Genomic DNA, 18,056 nt, shown 5'->3' with positions numbered 1-18,056 from the left:
TATTGTAAAAGTCATGATTTGTTGCTCTCTTGTACAAGTTAAGCGTTTAAAAGCAACGAGCTTTATCACAGTTTTACTATTTCAGTAGATGTTTAGTGTGTCCTTTTCACATACTGTGATATTTAATCAGCAACATTTTCAGATCATAAGCAGGTTACACGTAGCCATGTATACAGTGCTTAATATTCTTATTGCCATATTAAACAAAGCATCAGACTGTGTAAAAAGTACCAGCTATTTTATTAAAATGAAAAGCATATTAAAAGCAGATGTAGAAGAAGACAACAAAAGGTATTGTGCACATTTTCATTACTAAAAGAAAGATTTTTACTGTGGTGTTCAGAACATACGATTTTACTGATTCATGATGTGTGACAAAGTAAATTTAAGTTTCAACAAAAGTTCAGTAAATTGTTCTTGTTACATCGCATATGATTTTACTGATTCATGATGTGTGACAAACTAAATTTATGTTTCAACAAAAGTGCAGTAAATTGTTCTTGTTACATTGCATTGAAGTACTATCAGTTCAAGAAGTTCTTCACATAAAAAATTACATGGTAATCTCAGTGTAAAAACTCATTGTCAGTCAGTGGTCAATCCTGTGTAAAGACGTTTCTTACAAAAATTACAAATAACACCATCACAGTAGCTACTCAAAATTAATGCTTAGAGCATTTAGTGAAATAAACACTGAGGTCTTACTGCATTTGAGTGTCTGCCCACTATAATTACAAGTCCAATCGCCACCCCCAGTCATTTATAGATAAAAACTGATCTGTATAAGGAGAAAACTGGGTCGGGCATCGCAATCTGAAGGCATCAGGTCCATGGTCAGTCCTACAAAAATTATCATTCCTTTCACTCCTGGTGTAAAAAATGCTGAGTGCCATTACACGTCAGAGTCCACTTTAAATAGTAAGCATTGTTCAGCCAATGGCTGGGTGCTCGCACAAACCAGGCAACAGCTTCTCCTCAATCTCCAGTAGGATCACACCTACTAAAGCTTCGTGATGCTCAAACCAACCTTTGGGTTGATGAAACTTTTAATTTTACCTCATGGAGGTAAGTACTCCTTGTAGTGTAACAGCTTTCTCAAACAAAACTTGGAATTGATCTAACTAAGAACTACTTATGTACCGACAATAAGTGTACAATTTTGAAGACTAATATTCCATGGATATTCCCTTCTTTCTTTTCACCTAAAAATTATGTAGTACTGATATTTAAACATGATCATAGGTAGTCTTCTGCATTTATGACATCATACCAACAAGATGGCTTACAAATATCTGCAACAGTGTTAAACATCATGCTTTACAACAAAAAATGCTTTCGCAGTAATCATAAAAGGGAAGTGAGATTAGATCTTAATTTCCCAATAACAACATGATTATTAATAGACAGAGCAGAAGATTGGATTAGAAAGTAATAACGAAGGACATTTGCAATTTCTTTTCAGAAGGTACCACTCTGGCATTTACCTAACACAATTTAGGGAAATCACAGATAATGTAAATCTGGATAGCTCAACAATGGCAGCAAAAGAGAAAAGAATTATGGTGTTCCATGGGCAAAAAAGTCAAGAGCTAGATTTGTTACCAGTAGGTTCGAACAACATGCAAGTATTATGGAGATGATTTGGGAACTCAGATGGGAATCACTGGAGGGAAGACAAATTTAGAGAACTGGTGTTTGAGGCCGACTGCAGAATGATGGGAGACTTACACAGAGTTTTTCCCTCACTATATTTGCAAGTGAAACAGGAAAGGAAATGACTAGTGGTCATACAGGATACCTCCACCACACACACCATATGGTGGCTCACAGAGTATGTATGTAGATGTAACACAAGCTTGGATTGAGGAAGGGCACTAGCCGGTACTTTCCAAAGACACCATCCTGGTGATTGTCATGCTGTTTACGGAAACTATGGAAATCTTAAAACCAAGACAGCCATACAGAGATCAAAGAGAGGGAAAATGGGATGAATATATACGGTATCACAGCTATCTTCACTACTTATCAGTAGTAAAGAGACAAGATGTCTGAGCATTAGTAAGCCAGCCGGAGTGGCCGTGCGGTTCTAGGCGCTACAATCTGGAGCCGGGCGACCGCTACGGTCGCAGGTTCGAATCCTGCCTCGGGCATGGATGTGTGTGATGTCCTTAGATTAGTTAGGTTTAATTAGTTCTAAGTTCTAGGCGACTGATGACCTCAGAAGTTAAGTCGCATAGTGCTCAGAGCCATTTTTTTGAGCATTAGTAACAGAGAGAGTCCCACTGTACAACTGTAATAATCATAATTTCTTTCGTGTTTAAGTATCCTTATTGTTACATGTAGCTGCACTAAGTAATTTCTTGTTTACATCAGAGTAAGATATCAATATTTTGAGCAAACTCAAAATTTCACCTATTGCTTTTCACTTACAAAATTATCACAGTTCATTGTACTAGGTTTCAGTTTCACGTATCTTGCAGTGACATATAACAGCAAAAGAATTAACAACTAATATTTCAACATCTTTACATAAAGGACTTAGAAAAATAAATCTTCATTTAAAATTTCTGTGTTTCAAGCATAAATAAAAGGAATCATCAGCAGGGCACTGTGACATCAGGCATTAGACCACATCCGGATCTGAAAAATAAAACGGAACTATCAGTAGAAAAAAAAAGGCAGATTCAGTAACTGCAATTTAATCAGCCAACCCAACAGGCATGCTGAACATCAAATGATAAAAAGTACATCTTTTGTATTGTTTCTCACTTCTAGCTTTGAATATAAATTAAATTAATTTGCTCTAAGTTATTAATAAGTTGTAATAATTATCACATACACTATGTACATTTTGCGATATTTCATATTGTTACATCAACTGTTGCACACCAGATAATTTTCAAAAAACGAAAAAAAAATTTCTTAACTTAATCTTTTTAGGTGTTCTTTATAGTCTGATCCTAAATTGACATCAGATTATCCATGTTAGCCAATATTAAGTAAGTTTTTGTAACAGGCTTTTTGTACCTTACTTATATGTATGCCCATGTTTTAATGATTTGTATTTTCCAAACTTGACAGACTAATCTCTGTTGAACCTTAGTTTAGTGCAACAAAATATTCCAGTTGTGCAGCTGAATACTGATTTCATACTGGGAGGGGGGGAACTAAATTTCATAGCAATCATTCCAGGGCTGTGACTGTTTCGTTAAAAAGACGTTCCTGAGATTTTCAGGTATTCCTGGCTGAAATTCTAACTTTCTCTGAACCAACTTTTGTTGTAGAGTTCTGTGAGAGCAAGTTTTACTACTCTTCATGGGCACACACAAAATCTGAGATGTCATTCCATTTACTCATTATTTATTCCAAGTTCAACTAAGATTTACAGTTTCATTGGGAACTGTATTCTATAGTTCCCAGTGGTACTTATTTTTAATTTGACATTTGATTTTGGTGAAATTCAAACCATTTTTTGATGGTGGTGTGTATCACCATTGCAGTGATTAAACATTCTGAAAGGTTGTATTTCAAACAGCCACAGAACAGTGTTAAGATGGAAAAAAAATACTCTTCAAGTTGAGCTGAAGCTAGCCCAGGCCCTAATCCAAAGAATCAGTCTGCTGTTCCTACTACCAAATTAAAAGAATAACTGGAGAGGTATTCAACTTTATTCTCTAAGTTGGTTCTTTACCTTCATGGAAAATGCTCTGTAGTTATTTCAACCTCATAGAGTTAGGCTAGTCTCAAGCAATCCAAGATAAAAAAAAAACTGTTTTGTATATGTTAAAATGAATTAAAATGTAAACATTGTTGAACATAACATTTTATAAATTGTAAAGTGACCTATTCAGAACAACAAGAAATACACTCCTGGAAATGGAAAAAAGAACACATTGACACCGGTGTGTCAGACCCACCATACTTGCTCCGGACACTGCGAGAGGGCTGTACAAGCAATGATCACACGCACGGCACAGCGGACACACCAGGAACCGCGGTGTTGGCCGTCGAATGGCGCTAGCTGCGCAGCATTTGTGCACCGCCGCCGTCAGTGTCAGCCAGTTTGCCGTGGCATACGGAGCTCCATCGCAGTCTTTAACACTGGTAGCATGCCGCGACAGCGTGGACGTGAACCGTATGTGCAGTTGACGGACTTTGAGCGAGGGCGTATAGTGGGCATGCGGGAGGCCGGGTGGACGTACCGCCGAATTGCTCAACACTTGGGGCGTGAGGTCTCCACAGTACATCGATGTTGCCGCCAGTGGTCGGCGGAAGGTGCACGTGCCCGTCGACCTGGGACCGGACCGCAGCGACGCACGGATGCACGCCAAGACCGTAGGATCCTACGCAGTGCCGTAGGGGACCGCACCGCCACTTCCCAGCAAATTAGGGACACTGTTGCTCCTGGGGTATCGGCGAGGACCATTCGCAACCGTCTCCATGAAGCTGGGCTACGGTCCCGCACACCGTTAGGCCGTCTTCCGCTCACGCCCCAACATCGTGCAGCCCGCCTCCAGTGGTGTCGCGACAGGCGTGAATGGAGGGACGAATGGAGACGTGTCGTCTTCAGCGATGAGAGTCGCTTCTGCCTTGGTGCCAATGATGGTCGTATGCGTGTTTGGCGCCGTGCAGGTGAGCGCCACAATCAGGACTGCATACGACCGAGGCACACAGGGCCAACACCCGGCATCATGGTGTAGGGAGCGATCTCCTACACTGGCCGTACACCACTGGTGATCGTCGAGGGGACACTGAATAGTACATGGTACATCCAAACCGTCATCGAACCCATCGTTCTACCATTCCTAGACCGGCAAGGGAACTTGCTGTTCCAACAGGACAATGCACGTCCGCATGTATCCCGTGCCACCCAACGTGCTCTAGAAGGTGTAAGTCAACTACCCTGGCCAGCAAGATCTCCGGATCTGTCCCCCATTGAGCATGTTTGGGACTGGATGAAGCGTCGTCTCACGCGGTCTGCACGTCCAGCACGAACGCTGGTCCAACTGAGGCGCCAGGTGGAAATGGCATGGCAAGCCGTTCCACAGGACTACATCCAGCATCTCTACGATCGTCTCCATGGGAGAATAGCAGCCTGCATTGCTGCGAAAGGTGGATATACACAGTACTAGTGCCGACATTGTGCATGCTCTGTTGCCTGTGTCTATGTGCCTGTGGTTCTGTCAGTGTGATCATGTGATGTATCTGACCCCAGGAATGTGTCAATAAAGTTTCCCCTTCCTGGGACAATGAATTCACGGTGTTCTTATTTCAATTTCCAGGAGTGTATGATGTCCTCAAACTAGATTGTTTTAGGGATTGTTACTAAAATGTAAACTTTCACGGCCGGAAATATCATGTCCATTATAAGGATTGTGTTTGATTATTAAATGTATTATTGTTATTATTATTATTATTGTTGTTGTGTGTTACAACAAACTTGGTCTCTGCCTTGCAATGTAAACATTAATGTGCATGTTGCAAGACAGATAACATGACAATGTTTGCGTTGCACAGCAGAGGGTACTTTTCAATAACATATTATACTTAAACAGAACATTTCAGAATAATTAGTCATTGCAGTTCGGGAATACAAAATAAACTGAATTTGGCAGAAATCAACAGTCTAATTATAGATAGTAAATATGGCTGCAGTTCCTGAATCCATGACAGATGACCAACACTGTCAACATAAAATATTTACAGTTTTATCAACATTTCAGTAAGTTATAAGCTCTTGTCACCACCTGGAAACACCTATATTACCATTGTCCATCACCAGTCCATATCATGCCGTGTTACTTTACATCTACACTGCGTGATAATATTGAACATATGAGAAATCTTTACGAGAATAGCTTCAAGACATTGTCATTGGGATGTAACATCAGTAGCCCTTGATAGAAATTTGAACTGAACACTAATCACGCTATGCTTATTGTTGACTTTTAAGCACAACACTGCAATAAAGTCAGCAAAATTAGAAAAAAGATAAATGAAGACCAGATATTCAATGCTGATCTACAAAACATTTATACTCGTGCACAGTTTCTCTACTTTTTAAAATTGGAAACCCACCTTTGCTTTTATGTTAATGACAAATTCTCACATGCATGTTACAATCTGTAACACTCACAATGAGACAATGGAAAATGGGTCTGGACCTCGACAATCCACCGACAGTAATGGAGATTCCAGAGGCTGGGCAGTGCCAGTGGTAACTATGGAAGATTGACAAAGAGATAACAATTCAAAGCACCTCTTTACCTGTCCTTATGTGGCTCCAGAAGTGATTGTTTCTGAAGGAGACAGATTTGTAACAAAATGACCCTGAACATATTCTAATGTCAACATGTCCTATAGTATGTCAGAACACCAACCAAGTCTTTCCCCTGATTTTTCCAGTTATCTCACTCATTTTCAGCACTTTAGTGGTATCTAGTGCTACATTCTCACGTGGATAGGTCAACCAGGGCAATGGAAAATGGGTCTGGACCTCGAAAATCCACCAACAGACTGCTTACTGTCAGGAACTGTTTGTGCACTTACCTTTACACCGTGATGAGTGGGCGTGTCTTGGACAGGCAAACTGCTGAATGGAATGCATTGTGTACCTTGCAGTTTGTTAGAATACATATTTTTTTTGTGTGTCAACTACCTTGTTTTCTGCTTCACCACTGGAGTGGAAATGGGGGGGAAGGGAGGGGAAGCAGGCAGCGAATTCACTCACACCACACATTCATCACTTATGTAGATGAACATGTGCAGTAACATTGAAGAGTTAGCTACTTACACAATATACGGTCCACTATATTATTTAATTGATGATTAATAATAGTAATATTTTGTTTAACGAAAAAAATCATGAAATGTCTTAAGTGAGGAATGATTATCTCTAGTTTCAAAACAGTTCACCAAGATGCATTAGCGAAGCACCCTTCTGACATTTTGAAAAACAGAATGATCTACTAACTGAAGGTAGATTAGACATTTATTGCAATTACCTGAAAGCAATCTTTAAGTATATTTGTGTGGACTACATTTAATTTCCCCCCATGAACCATGGACCTTGCCGTTGGTGGGGAGGCTTGCGAGCCTCAGCGATACAGATGGCCGTACCGTAGGTGCAACCACAACGGAGGGGTATCTGTTGAGAGGCCAGACAAACATGTGGTTCCTGAAGAGGGGCAGCAGCCTTTTCAGTAGTTGCAGGGGCAATAGTCTGGATGATTGACTGATCTGGCCTTGTAACATTAACCAAAACAGCCTTGCTGTGCTGGTACTGCGAACGGCTGAAAGCAAGGGGAAACTACAGCCGTAATTTTTCCCGAGGACATGCAGCTTTACTGTATGATTAAATGATGATGGCGTCCTCTTGGGTAAAATATTCCGGAGGTAAAATAGTCCCCCATTCGGATCTCCGGGTGGGGACTACTCAAGAGGACGTCGTTATCAGAAGAAAGAAAACTGGCATTATACGGATCTGAGTGTGGAATGTCAGATCCCTTAATCGGGCAGGTAGGTTAGAAAATTTAGAAAGGGAAATGGATAGGTTAAAGTTAGATATAGTGGGAATTAGTGAAGTTGGGTGGCAGGAGGAACAAGACTTTTGGTCAGGAGATTACAGGGTTATAAATACAAAATCAAATAGGGGTAATGCAGGAGTAGGTTTAATAATGAATAAAAAAATAGGAGTGTGGGTTAGCTACTACAAACAGCATAGTGAACGCATTATTATGGCCAAGATAGACACAAAGCCCATGCCTACTACAGTAGTACAAGTTTATATGCCAACTAGCTCTGCAGATGATGAAGAAATTGATGAAATGTATGACGAGATAAAAGAAATTATTCAGGTAGTGAAGGGAGACGAAAATTTAATAGTCATGGGTGACTGGAATTCGTCAGTAGGAAAAGGGAGAGAAGGAAACTTAGTAGGTGAATATGGATTGGGGGGAAGAAATGAAAGAGGAAGCCGCCTTGTAGAATTTTGCACAGAGCATAACTTAATCATAGCTAACACTTGGTTCAAGAATCATGAAAGAAGGTTGTATACCTGGAAGAATCCTGGAGATACTAAAAGGTATCAGATAGATTACATAATGGTAAGACAGAGATTTAGGAACCAGGTTTTAAATTGTAAGACATTTCCAGGGGCAGATGTGAATTCTGACCACAATCTATTGGTTATGAACTGCAGATTGAAACTGAAGAAACTGCAAAAAGGCGGGAATTTAAGGAGATGGGACCTGGATAAACTGAAAGAACCAGAGGTTGTACAGAGTTTCAGGGAGAGCATAAGGGAACAATTGACAGGAATGGGGGAAAGAAATACAGTAGAAGAAGAATGGGTAGCTCTGAGGGATGAAGTAGTGAAGGCAGCAGAGGATCAATTCGGTAAAAAGACGAGGGCTAATAGAAATCCTTGGGTAACAGAAGAAATATTGAATTTAATTGATGAAAGGAGAAAATATAAAAATGCAGTAAATGAAGCAGGCAAAAAGGAATACAAACGTCAAAAATGAGATCGACAGGAAGTGCAAAATGGCTAAGCAGCGATGGCTAGAGGACAAATGTAAGGATGTAGAGGCTTGTCTCACTAGGGGTAAGATTGATACTGCCTACAGGAAAATTAAAGACACCTTTGGAGAGAAGAGAACCACTTGTATGAATATCAAGAGCTCAGATGGCAACCCAGTTCTAAGCAAAGAAGGGAAAGCAGAAAGGTGGAAGGAGTATATAGAGGGTCTATACAAGGGTGATGTACTTGAGGACAATATTATGGAAATGGAAGAGGATGTAGATGAAGATGAAATGGGAGATAAGATACTTACTGCATGAAGAGTTTGACAGAGCACTGAAAGACCTGAGTCGAAACAAGGCCCCGGGAGTAGACAACATTCCATTAGAACTACTGATGGCCTTGGGAGAGCCAGTCATGACAAAACTCTACCATCTGGTGAGCAAGATGTACGAGACAGGCGAAATACCCACAGACTTCAAGAAGAATATAATAATTCCAATCCCAAAGAAAGCAGGTGTTGACAGATGTGAAAATTACCGAACTATCAGTTTAATAAGTCACAGCTGCAAAATACTAACGCGAATTCTTTACAGACGAATGGAAAAACTGGTAGAAGTGGACCTCGGGGAAGATCAGTTTGGATTCCGTAGAAATGTTGGAACACGTGAGGCAATACTAACCTTACGACTTATCTTAAAAGAAAGATTAAGAAAAGGCAAACCTACGTTTCTAGCATTTGTAGACTTAGAGAAAGCTTTTGACAACGTTAACTGGAATACTCTCTTTCAAATTCTGAAGTTGGCAGGGGTAAAATACAGGGAGCGAAAGGCTATTTACAATTTGTACAGAAACCAGATGGCAGTTATAAGAGTCGAGGGGCATGAAAGGGAAGCAGTGGTTGGGAAAGGAGTGAGACAGGGTTGTAGCCTCTCCCCGATGTTATTCAATCTGTATATTGAGCAAGCAGTAAAGGAAACAAAAGAAAAATTCGGAGTAGGTATTAAAATCCATGGAGAAGAAATAAAAACTTTGAGGTTCGCCGATGACATTGTAATTCTGTCAGAGACAGCAAAGGACTTGGAAGAGCAGTTGAACGGAATGGACAGTGTCTTGAAAGGAGGATATAAGATGAACATCAACAAAAGCAAACCGAGGATAATGGAATGTACCGTATTTACTCGAATCTAAGCCGCACTCGAATCTAAGCCGCACCTGAAAAATGAGACTCGAAATAAAGGAAAAAAAAATTTCCCGAATCTAAGCCGCACGTGAAATTTGAGACTCGAAATTCAAGGGGAGAGAAAAGTTTTAGGCCGCACCTCCAAATCGAAACAAAGTTGGTCCATTGTAATATGAGACACGATTTAGGTCGAATGAATGACGATACAGCTACAGTAGTTTGGTTCGAGTCGTAAGTTAAGCAGTTAAGCTTTACCAGGTAGCCATTGCTATGCGTCAGGCGCTCCGTCCGTATTTATACGGGTACCCTTCCTTTTTCACGTACTTCGTCTGGTTTGAATCGATTGCTTATTTTGCTTTGATCTGATAAGTACTGTTTTCTTTGTTGTAGGTGTTTATGTCACTCTAAGCTGAAAATGCATTACTGTACTGTCATGCGTTGTTTGTCGCATTCTGATAGTGAGTGTTTACGGCCTGTCGTCGCTCGCGGCATGGCTTTCTTTTGTGTGCGCTACTGCCGCTTCTTTTTTTAAAAAAAAGGAGAGAGAGAGAAAAAAATCGTCTCATTAGAGAAACAATGGCAAGGGACTGCTAGTTGTTGTTATTTACACTGCTGCTTTCTTTGATAATGATCAATAAGAACCAAATAATAGACTGCGTATGATAGAACATGTTCGGAACGAGAGTTAGGCGAAAATTTTTCTCCGTTTCAAAATCTTTGCGGCCGCTTCTTTAGTACATCAAATTCTGCACAGAAATTAGAGTCATCTTAGATTTAAAAATCTAGTCAGTTGCCGTGCTTCATTTTTGACTGTATCACTATTAGGCATAAGAATAATACGAATATAAACATGACACGATACGTATATTCTTCCGCGTTTGCTGTTGTCTCACTCAAGTTTCGTAGTTTATTAGGCAGACAGCATTTAAACGAGATAGCAGCAAACATGAAAGAATACATGGCAAAATGTTTATATTCGTATTATTCTGATGGTGAAAAGAATAATGCATGTGATTCACATTTCATCAGGTTCCTATTAGCAACCATCTCTTCTCACAGGTAGGAAAAAATTCAGAACGTAGAGTTGACCATATTGACAAACATGTCAAGCAGTCTTGTCAGTCGGATTTTCGTAGTACATTGAAATTCTGCTACATTCAAAGATGAGTAATACGGAATTTGTATTTACTTCGTTGGATAATGTATGAAAATGCAGTGGTCGAAACTCGGGATGGAGAAAAAAAGCTCGTCTTCCACTTTTTTTTTTTTTATACTGACGCAGAGGTTTTGGCGCCAGTATTTATCTTTGTGCCTACAAAGCATGTCTGTGTAGCGCTACATGTATTCGACGGCAGAAGTTAGTTGTGGCGGCACCTATCGACATTTTTCAGAACTTCCGCTTGCTTTGTACTCGATTCTAAGCCGCAGGCGGATTTTTGGATTGCAAAAACCGGAAAAAAAGTGCGGCTTAGATTCGAGTAAATACGGTAGTCAAATTAAATCGGGTGATGCTGAGGGGATTAGATTAGGAAATGAGACACTTAAAGTAGTAAAGGAGTTTTGCTATTTAGGGAGTAAAATAACTGATGATGGTCGAAGTAGAGAGGATATAAAATGTAGACTGGCAATGGCAAGGAAATCTTTTCTGAAGAAGAGAAATTTGTTAACATCGAGTATAGATTTAAGTGTCAGGAAGTCGTTTCTGAAAGTATTTGTATGGAGTGTAGCCATGTATGGAAGTGAAACATGGACGATAACCAGTTTGGACAAGAAGAGAATAGAAGCTTTCGAAATGTGGTGCTACAGAAGAATGCTGAAGGTAAGGTGGGTAGATCACGTAACTAATGAGGAGGTATTGAATAGGATTGGGGAGAAGAGAAGTTTGTGGCACAACTTGACTAGAAGAAGGGATCGGTTGGTAGGACATGTTTTGAGGCATCAAGGGATCACAAATTTAGCATTGGAGGGCAGCGTGGAGAGTAAAAATCGTAGAGGGAGACCAAGAGATCAATACACTAAGCAGATTCAGAAGGATGTAGGTTGCAGTAGGTACTGGGAGATGAAGAAGCTTGCGCAGGATAGAGTAGCATGGAGAGCTGCATCAAACCAGTCTCAGGATTGAAGACCACAACAACAACAACAACAACAGCAACATTTAATTTTAAATTTAAATGATAGTGTATAAACCTGTACATTAAGAAGGCAGATTATGGTATAAAAAAAGCAATATATGGGAAATCGGATGGCTGACTATTAGAAGAATACAGGAAATGTAACATGGGAGTGAGAGTGGCATAAAGATAGGAGGAGAGAAGACAACAGTCTGAACAGAAAAATGGGTTGAAAGAAGGGATTGCACTACCCCTTATACTTTTCATAATCATCATGGATGAGATAATGAAAGGAGTGTTAGTGTGTATAAGAGATGAAAATATGAAAGCAAAGGTGTACACAGATTATTTAATGGTGTGGGGAAATGGGAAGTACTGGGACAGTATGGATTGAAATTTAATGCAAAGAAGTGTGGAGTGATGATGAAATGGGCGTAATAACAGATGTAAGTATCAGACGGCAAGTACTGAAAAAAAAGAGGAAATTTTCAAGTACCAACAGAGGACAGTAGGAGGAATGACAAGGAGATCAGTGAAAGAGGAAGACAAGCCCATGGTTTCCTCCAGAGTATAAGAAGCCTCTTCTGGAACAAGCATGTACCACCAAAAAGCAAACAAGTGTTGTACCAAGCATATTACACTCCAATACATATGCATCAGAAACGTGGGTAACGAAGAGAAGGCAGGTAACCAAGGTACAGGCTTGTGAGATGAAATGTCAAAGAAGCAGAATAGGACTTACTGGAACAGATAAAGTAAGGAGGAGGCAGTGAGAGAAAGTGTGAAATAAAAGCCTGTGCAAGCAACAACAGATGCTGTGGGCATGTTAAAAGAACGGAAGTTGGCAGGATATAGAGAGAGGCCCATGAAGTGACAATAGGAGGCAAGAGACTGACAGACTGATCTGTTGGAGTGAAGGAAAGTGAGAATAAGAGGAGATCTTACATAAGAGTGGAGAGGGGACACCTACTGTTCCAAACAGGCCCAGCCGGGGTCACCTTATTCTTCCCCATATGAGGTGAACCTACAAACCTTCACAAAATTAATGATATACAATCAGAAAGAATTAAGCTCAATTGAAAAGTTGAGAACACTAAAAAAATATCAATATTTTGAGGTATTCCAGACTAGTTGCTAGACTGCACGTAACAAATAGCTTGATGGAGGACATTAAAAAATATTTTACCTTCAGCCAATTGAAGCTGCTTTCGCATCCACTGCTGGAAGATCATCCACAACTTTGATGGGTGACGGCGGCTTTTCCACCGGTTGCTTTTCTGCCAGCTCCCGATTGCCATCTTTCATGAGGAGTGCAAAACCCGCACTGGTGCCACCGAGACGCGAGTGCATCATGCGCAGATTGTTGTGGTTGCCGGCGTCGTGCGCCTGCTCCTGCATCTTTGTGTGAAGCACGCTGTGGCGTGCGCTCGCCTCGTCCAGAGCGCTTCGGCGCAGTGTCATCGAGTGCCTGCACAGGGGAGAGCAACCGACAGTGAATGCTGACACACAAAACCACAAAGAGTCGAGTGTAAGCAAACACTAGTGTAAGGATCGATGTTAAGTAGAATACTGTTTAAAGCTGATGAAATAAGTAACGACATATATTTATATAATATGCCATCACTATGAAATTAAATATACTCCTGTTTAGTACTGCCACTGTTTTTCCTTTACAGTAAGGATCCAATACACTTCTTTTAAAAGTAAGTTGCTTACACGAAAGTAAATTTTTTACGTATGGGGTGTTGCTGGTATCTTGTAACATAGAGTTACAATAATTGTAGATTCTAACTCTTTAAGGGAAGTAATAAGAAAGTGAATCTGTAATATGTAGACTGAAAGTATTTAGGCATATAATTAAATTCACCAAATGTTGTTAGTAATAAAAGGCACAACCAGTGAAAATTTTTATACTTAGCAACAGCACAAAGTCATCACACACTCTCTGATTACAATAACTGCTGCATCATAACATTTTTCACATATTTACAGGTCCTGGGTCACAGTCTGCTTTAAGGTGACAGACATGTGTAAGGTTGTTCTGGAGACATCAATGGATAGAGAAGTGAATTGCTGGTAGAGTACGCCTGCTTATGTTACTTTAAACATTACACAAATACTGGTCCTCTTCCACTGGGTCTTTGAAAATTCACATTTGCTCCTGTGTCCACATACTAGCCAGGTTTTCTGTTAGCAGTATATCTTGTACCAAACTGCAGATGAATCATCGAAAGAGGTGGACAGCAGTCTTGCAATTCACTGGTCCATTTTTTCCTCTTATTTCTGCATTATATCAATGCTGCAGCATATTGCAGAAAACATGAGGGTGAATTAAAAAAGATATTTGCTCAGAATAGAACATGAACAGTGACTCTTCAATTAAGAGAGAGTGCGTGCAACCACTAAACTGCCACTGAAAGATGTTATTCAAGTCCATTTTTTAAATCTTACAATGTCCTAAAGGCTTCAACTACCAATATGCTGTTATCTGTAATTTAACAGTAACAGATCATACCAAAAATGATGCAATTTTGGTAAGTCTTCAATGAAATGGTGTTCTGAAGAGGCTTACTTCCATGGTACAAAAGTTGTAATTAAAAAAGCTATTAACCATCGATAGGTTCTCTGCACAAATGGTACTAAAAATAACACATTTTCGAGACATCTAAAGTTTGCCAATGACTTGAAACAGCACATATTCATAGCACACCTGTTAAAATATAAAAACAGATATTGGTTTCAACTAGAAATAATTAATCCAAAATGTCATCTCCCAAGTCCCACTTGTGATGTAATAAGCAACACTGCAGCTCACTGGCGACACACTCAATGCAGCAAAAATCTGATGTACCTTATTCTACCAGTTACATTCACAATTGCTCCACAATGTAAACTGTGATGTTGCAAAACTAATCCAGTTGCACGCCCACATTTGCTTTCACATCCCATGTGAGGTTGACTTTATGTTCAGGTGTCAATGTGCTTACTATCTGATGGTATTCACAGTTACAATATGAGAGAAGGAAAGTTGCTACTCACCATACTGCAGAGGTGCTGAGCCGCGATAGGCACAATAAATAGATTCACACAATCATAGCTTTCGGCCATTAAGGCCTTTGTCAGCAGTAGAAGTGTGGGGGATAACACACAAAAATACAGACAATGGCACAGGGAGCGTGATCAGTTTGAAGGTATAGGCTTAATTATATCGGCGGGAGTAATGTGGGACATAAGATGCTGCACCAGCAATCAGCATGTTCTTAACACCATCTGTTGCGCACGGCCAAGTCTGTCGATACAGTGTGGCTCATAAGTAGTGCATGCAGTGCGGTTCGTAAGGCAACAAGAGAAACACAGGAAAGAAAAGAAAGAAGGATGGACATTGAGTATAGTGATGCAAAAGAAAGTAGTTACAAAGGTAAACAGCACAGAGTTAGGATCAAAGAAAAGCCGTCAGGCAAAAATCAAACAATGGAAAATCCAGTATGGAATGTAACAATACGAGAGAAGGAAAGTTGCTACTCACCATATAGTGGAGATGCTGAGCCGCGATAGGCACAATAAAGAGATTCACACAATCATAGCTTTCGACCATTAAGGCCTTCGTCAGCAGTAGACGAAAGACTACTGACAGAGGCCTTAACGGCCGAAAGCTATGATTGTGTGAATCTCTTTATTGTGCCCATCGCAGCTCAGCACCTCTGCTATATGGTGAGTAGCAACTTTCCTTCTCTTGTATTGTTACATTCCATCCTGGTATTCACAGTTAATAATACGAGTGAATTGAAAGTGAATTGTGAAATTCACAGTCCAAATGATTTCCATATAAACTGTGGATCTCTGGCTAGGGTTCAGGAACGAATTTTATATTCCGGTGAAAAAACCTATAAAAGGATGCCACCAATGATCATAAGACATTAAATTCGAAATCCCCAAGTATTCTGCCAGACGGCAGCTGCAAAATTGTATTTCAGTGATCATTTTATTTCGGTAAATATACAAGGTAACTAGGTACAAGGTAGCCTTTAAGGTAAAGCAATCCTCAATCAGAAGATCATAAAAAAAAATAAAATAAAATAAAATAAAATAAAAATGCTTTTCTACATGTGGTCCTGTTGTACACAGTATGCCGTTGCCTTCCTCCGGCTTTTGAACTGACTTACCGAGGTAGCTATAGGAGAACATACAGTTTAACGCCGATTCCTAACTATGCCACTGTTCCTGTATTGCAATGTAAACTATACATTATGCTGTAACATAAGAAACTTATGAGGATCACAAATAAGGAATGACTTCTAGAATTACATAACCAGCTACAAATGATGGCACTTTAGTGTATGACTATTTTTTGAGCTTTAACTGTTTTCTTAAGTAATGATAAGTTTCATGAAAACTGATAAACCATTGAGAAGTTTGCTACTTGCATTACATTGGGAAATGCCAAGTGACACACACACACACACACACACACACACACACACACACACACACACACACACACACACACACCTTCATTTTGTTTCCCAGGGGATATGAAGGAGTTTCACAGTTTCTGCATCCCAGCTGAGTGCAAGATTACACATGTGGTAAAGACTAAATTGCCCATGCATGTTGAAACTTGTCAATGTACAGACACAGCTCCAATTTGGGGGTTGATAGGGGGGAGGGGGAAGCACCCCCTCAAACACACACACAAATACATAAAAAACACACAGTTAGTTAGGTACATGAGCACTCTACTGTCTCTCCCTCTCTCTCATCCCCTCCCTCCCTCTCGACAATGTAAATATCAGTGATCAGTGTTAGGAAATGCTTATTTCAGGAGCAAGGGACTGGCTCAATAACCTGATAGCTACAGCTTGCAGAGCAACACCGACAGCAGTTACAGCAAACAGGAAGGCAACCAGCCACGAGTTGGGCAACCGGCCCAGCTTGCCGATGCCGTAGTATGGCTTGCTGCGGTTCTCATCGTCCCGGCTGCGATCACGGTTCCTGAAGAATGATGGGTCCTTCCATGGGCTGCAACACAAAATAAAGACTGTAAAGCCTAGTTACACAGAGGCATTACATTGAGAAACGGAGTTTGGAAAGTGTGCCGCTCACCACTGCACACGTGCGACCCATAGTGGGGAAACTTGTTGGTGAAACTATTTGTTTTTGAGGTACCCAAACTTTTATGAGACAGAACTATGTTGCAGTTACACTATGTGAGTTGCTTGTCAGATGTTAATGATAATCTTTACAAGAATGATGTGCCCTGCAGAGCGGCACTCGAGATGAGTCGTCACAATACAAGAATTGAAAGGTTGACAATGTCAGAATTACTTTTGAAGACAATTGCGTAAGAAATAACACATCTAAAATTAATGACAATCCATATCTGCATTTGGAAACTTCTGCTCATGCTCTCAGGATAATATGAAGCCATCCTGAGGAGATCAACTTTACTAAAAGCAGAGATCTGTAAATACAGAAGCCATCCAACAAACATAATTTGGAGCTAACAGTGGAAACAGAAAATTTAATATACACGATTAGAAAAGTGTGTCAAAGTAACTTATAATTTACCTTATAAGTGGTATGACGAACATCTCTAACAACTACAGCAATTGAGGAATTTGGAACACGGCACGGATACTACAGGGACACGGAACAAAAGTCTCTGTTTGCAAAAATGCAGACAAGCCTCACCTCCACCACTACAAATATAACTGTCAAAATTTTCATCTCACAGATGAAAATGGTGCTTCAGTAGTCATAAAATGTTGAAAATTAAGTGTACACTGGGGCCACAATATAGGCAGTCATCTACAGAAATAGTTTCGCAATAATGGTTTTGAGAAAGAAGTAAACTAGGCTTATGCCTCTACACTCGGACCACGAGAATTATGTAATACAGTACAATAAAACTCTGAGGGGAGCTCAGATGCCATAAGCAGACCCAAATACCCTTCCCCTAAGAGATATTTCAATAAATGAAACAATGTAGGAAAAAATATCTTCTTGTCTTTTATTTTCTGATATTAGACAGCATTACATCACGAAGATTTGGCAAAAAGAAACCATACCTAAAATCGAAATTGGAGGGAAACATTCAATAATAACAAACTGATTGGGGTTTCCAGATGATTTAGCTTTTGACATGGAAGAAGTTTGTGTGCAGATCACCAGTCTCCAAAAAATTGCCTTAAAATAAGATTACAAGTATTATCTGAGAAAACTGTATATAATTAACTCCTCA

The 18,056-nt window shown here is 40.0% G+C and overlaps 1 protein-coding gene across 2 annotated transcripts in view; it reads right to left on the bottom strand.

Moving 5' to 3' along the window:
- Positions 1-428: 428 nt before the first annotated feature.
- The window catches only part of LOC126210140 (dnaJ-like protein 60), a 36,561-nt gene continuing 18,933 nt past the window's right edge, over positions 429-18,056 (bottom strand). For both annotated transcript variants that reach the window (XM_049939288.1, XM_049939289.1), the window contains exons 4-6: positions 16,661-16,834; positions 13,002-13,283; positions 429-2,640 (exon numbers count right to left, since the gene is read on the bottom strand). In XM_049939288.1, the coding sequence (XP_049795245.1) occupies positions 13,004-13,283; positions 16,661-16,834 (454 nt within the window). In that variant the 3' untranslated portion in view covers positions 429-2,640; positions 13,002-13,003. The remainder of the gene's footprint in view (positions 2,641-13,001; positions 13,284-16,660; positions 16,835-18,056) is intronic.

The sequence above is a fragment of the Schistocerca nitens genome, chromosome 10 (assembly GCF_023898315.1).
Source record: "Schistocerca nitens isolate TAMUIC-IGC-003100 chromosome 10, iqSchNite1.1, whole genome shotgun sequence".
Taxonomy (NCBI): Eukaryota; Metazoa; Arthropoda; class Insecta; order Orthoptera; family Acrididae; genus Schistocerca; species Schistocerca nitens.
Note: the sequence above shows the minus strand (reverse complement) of the source record. Positions and strands in the feature narration are given on the sequence as shown.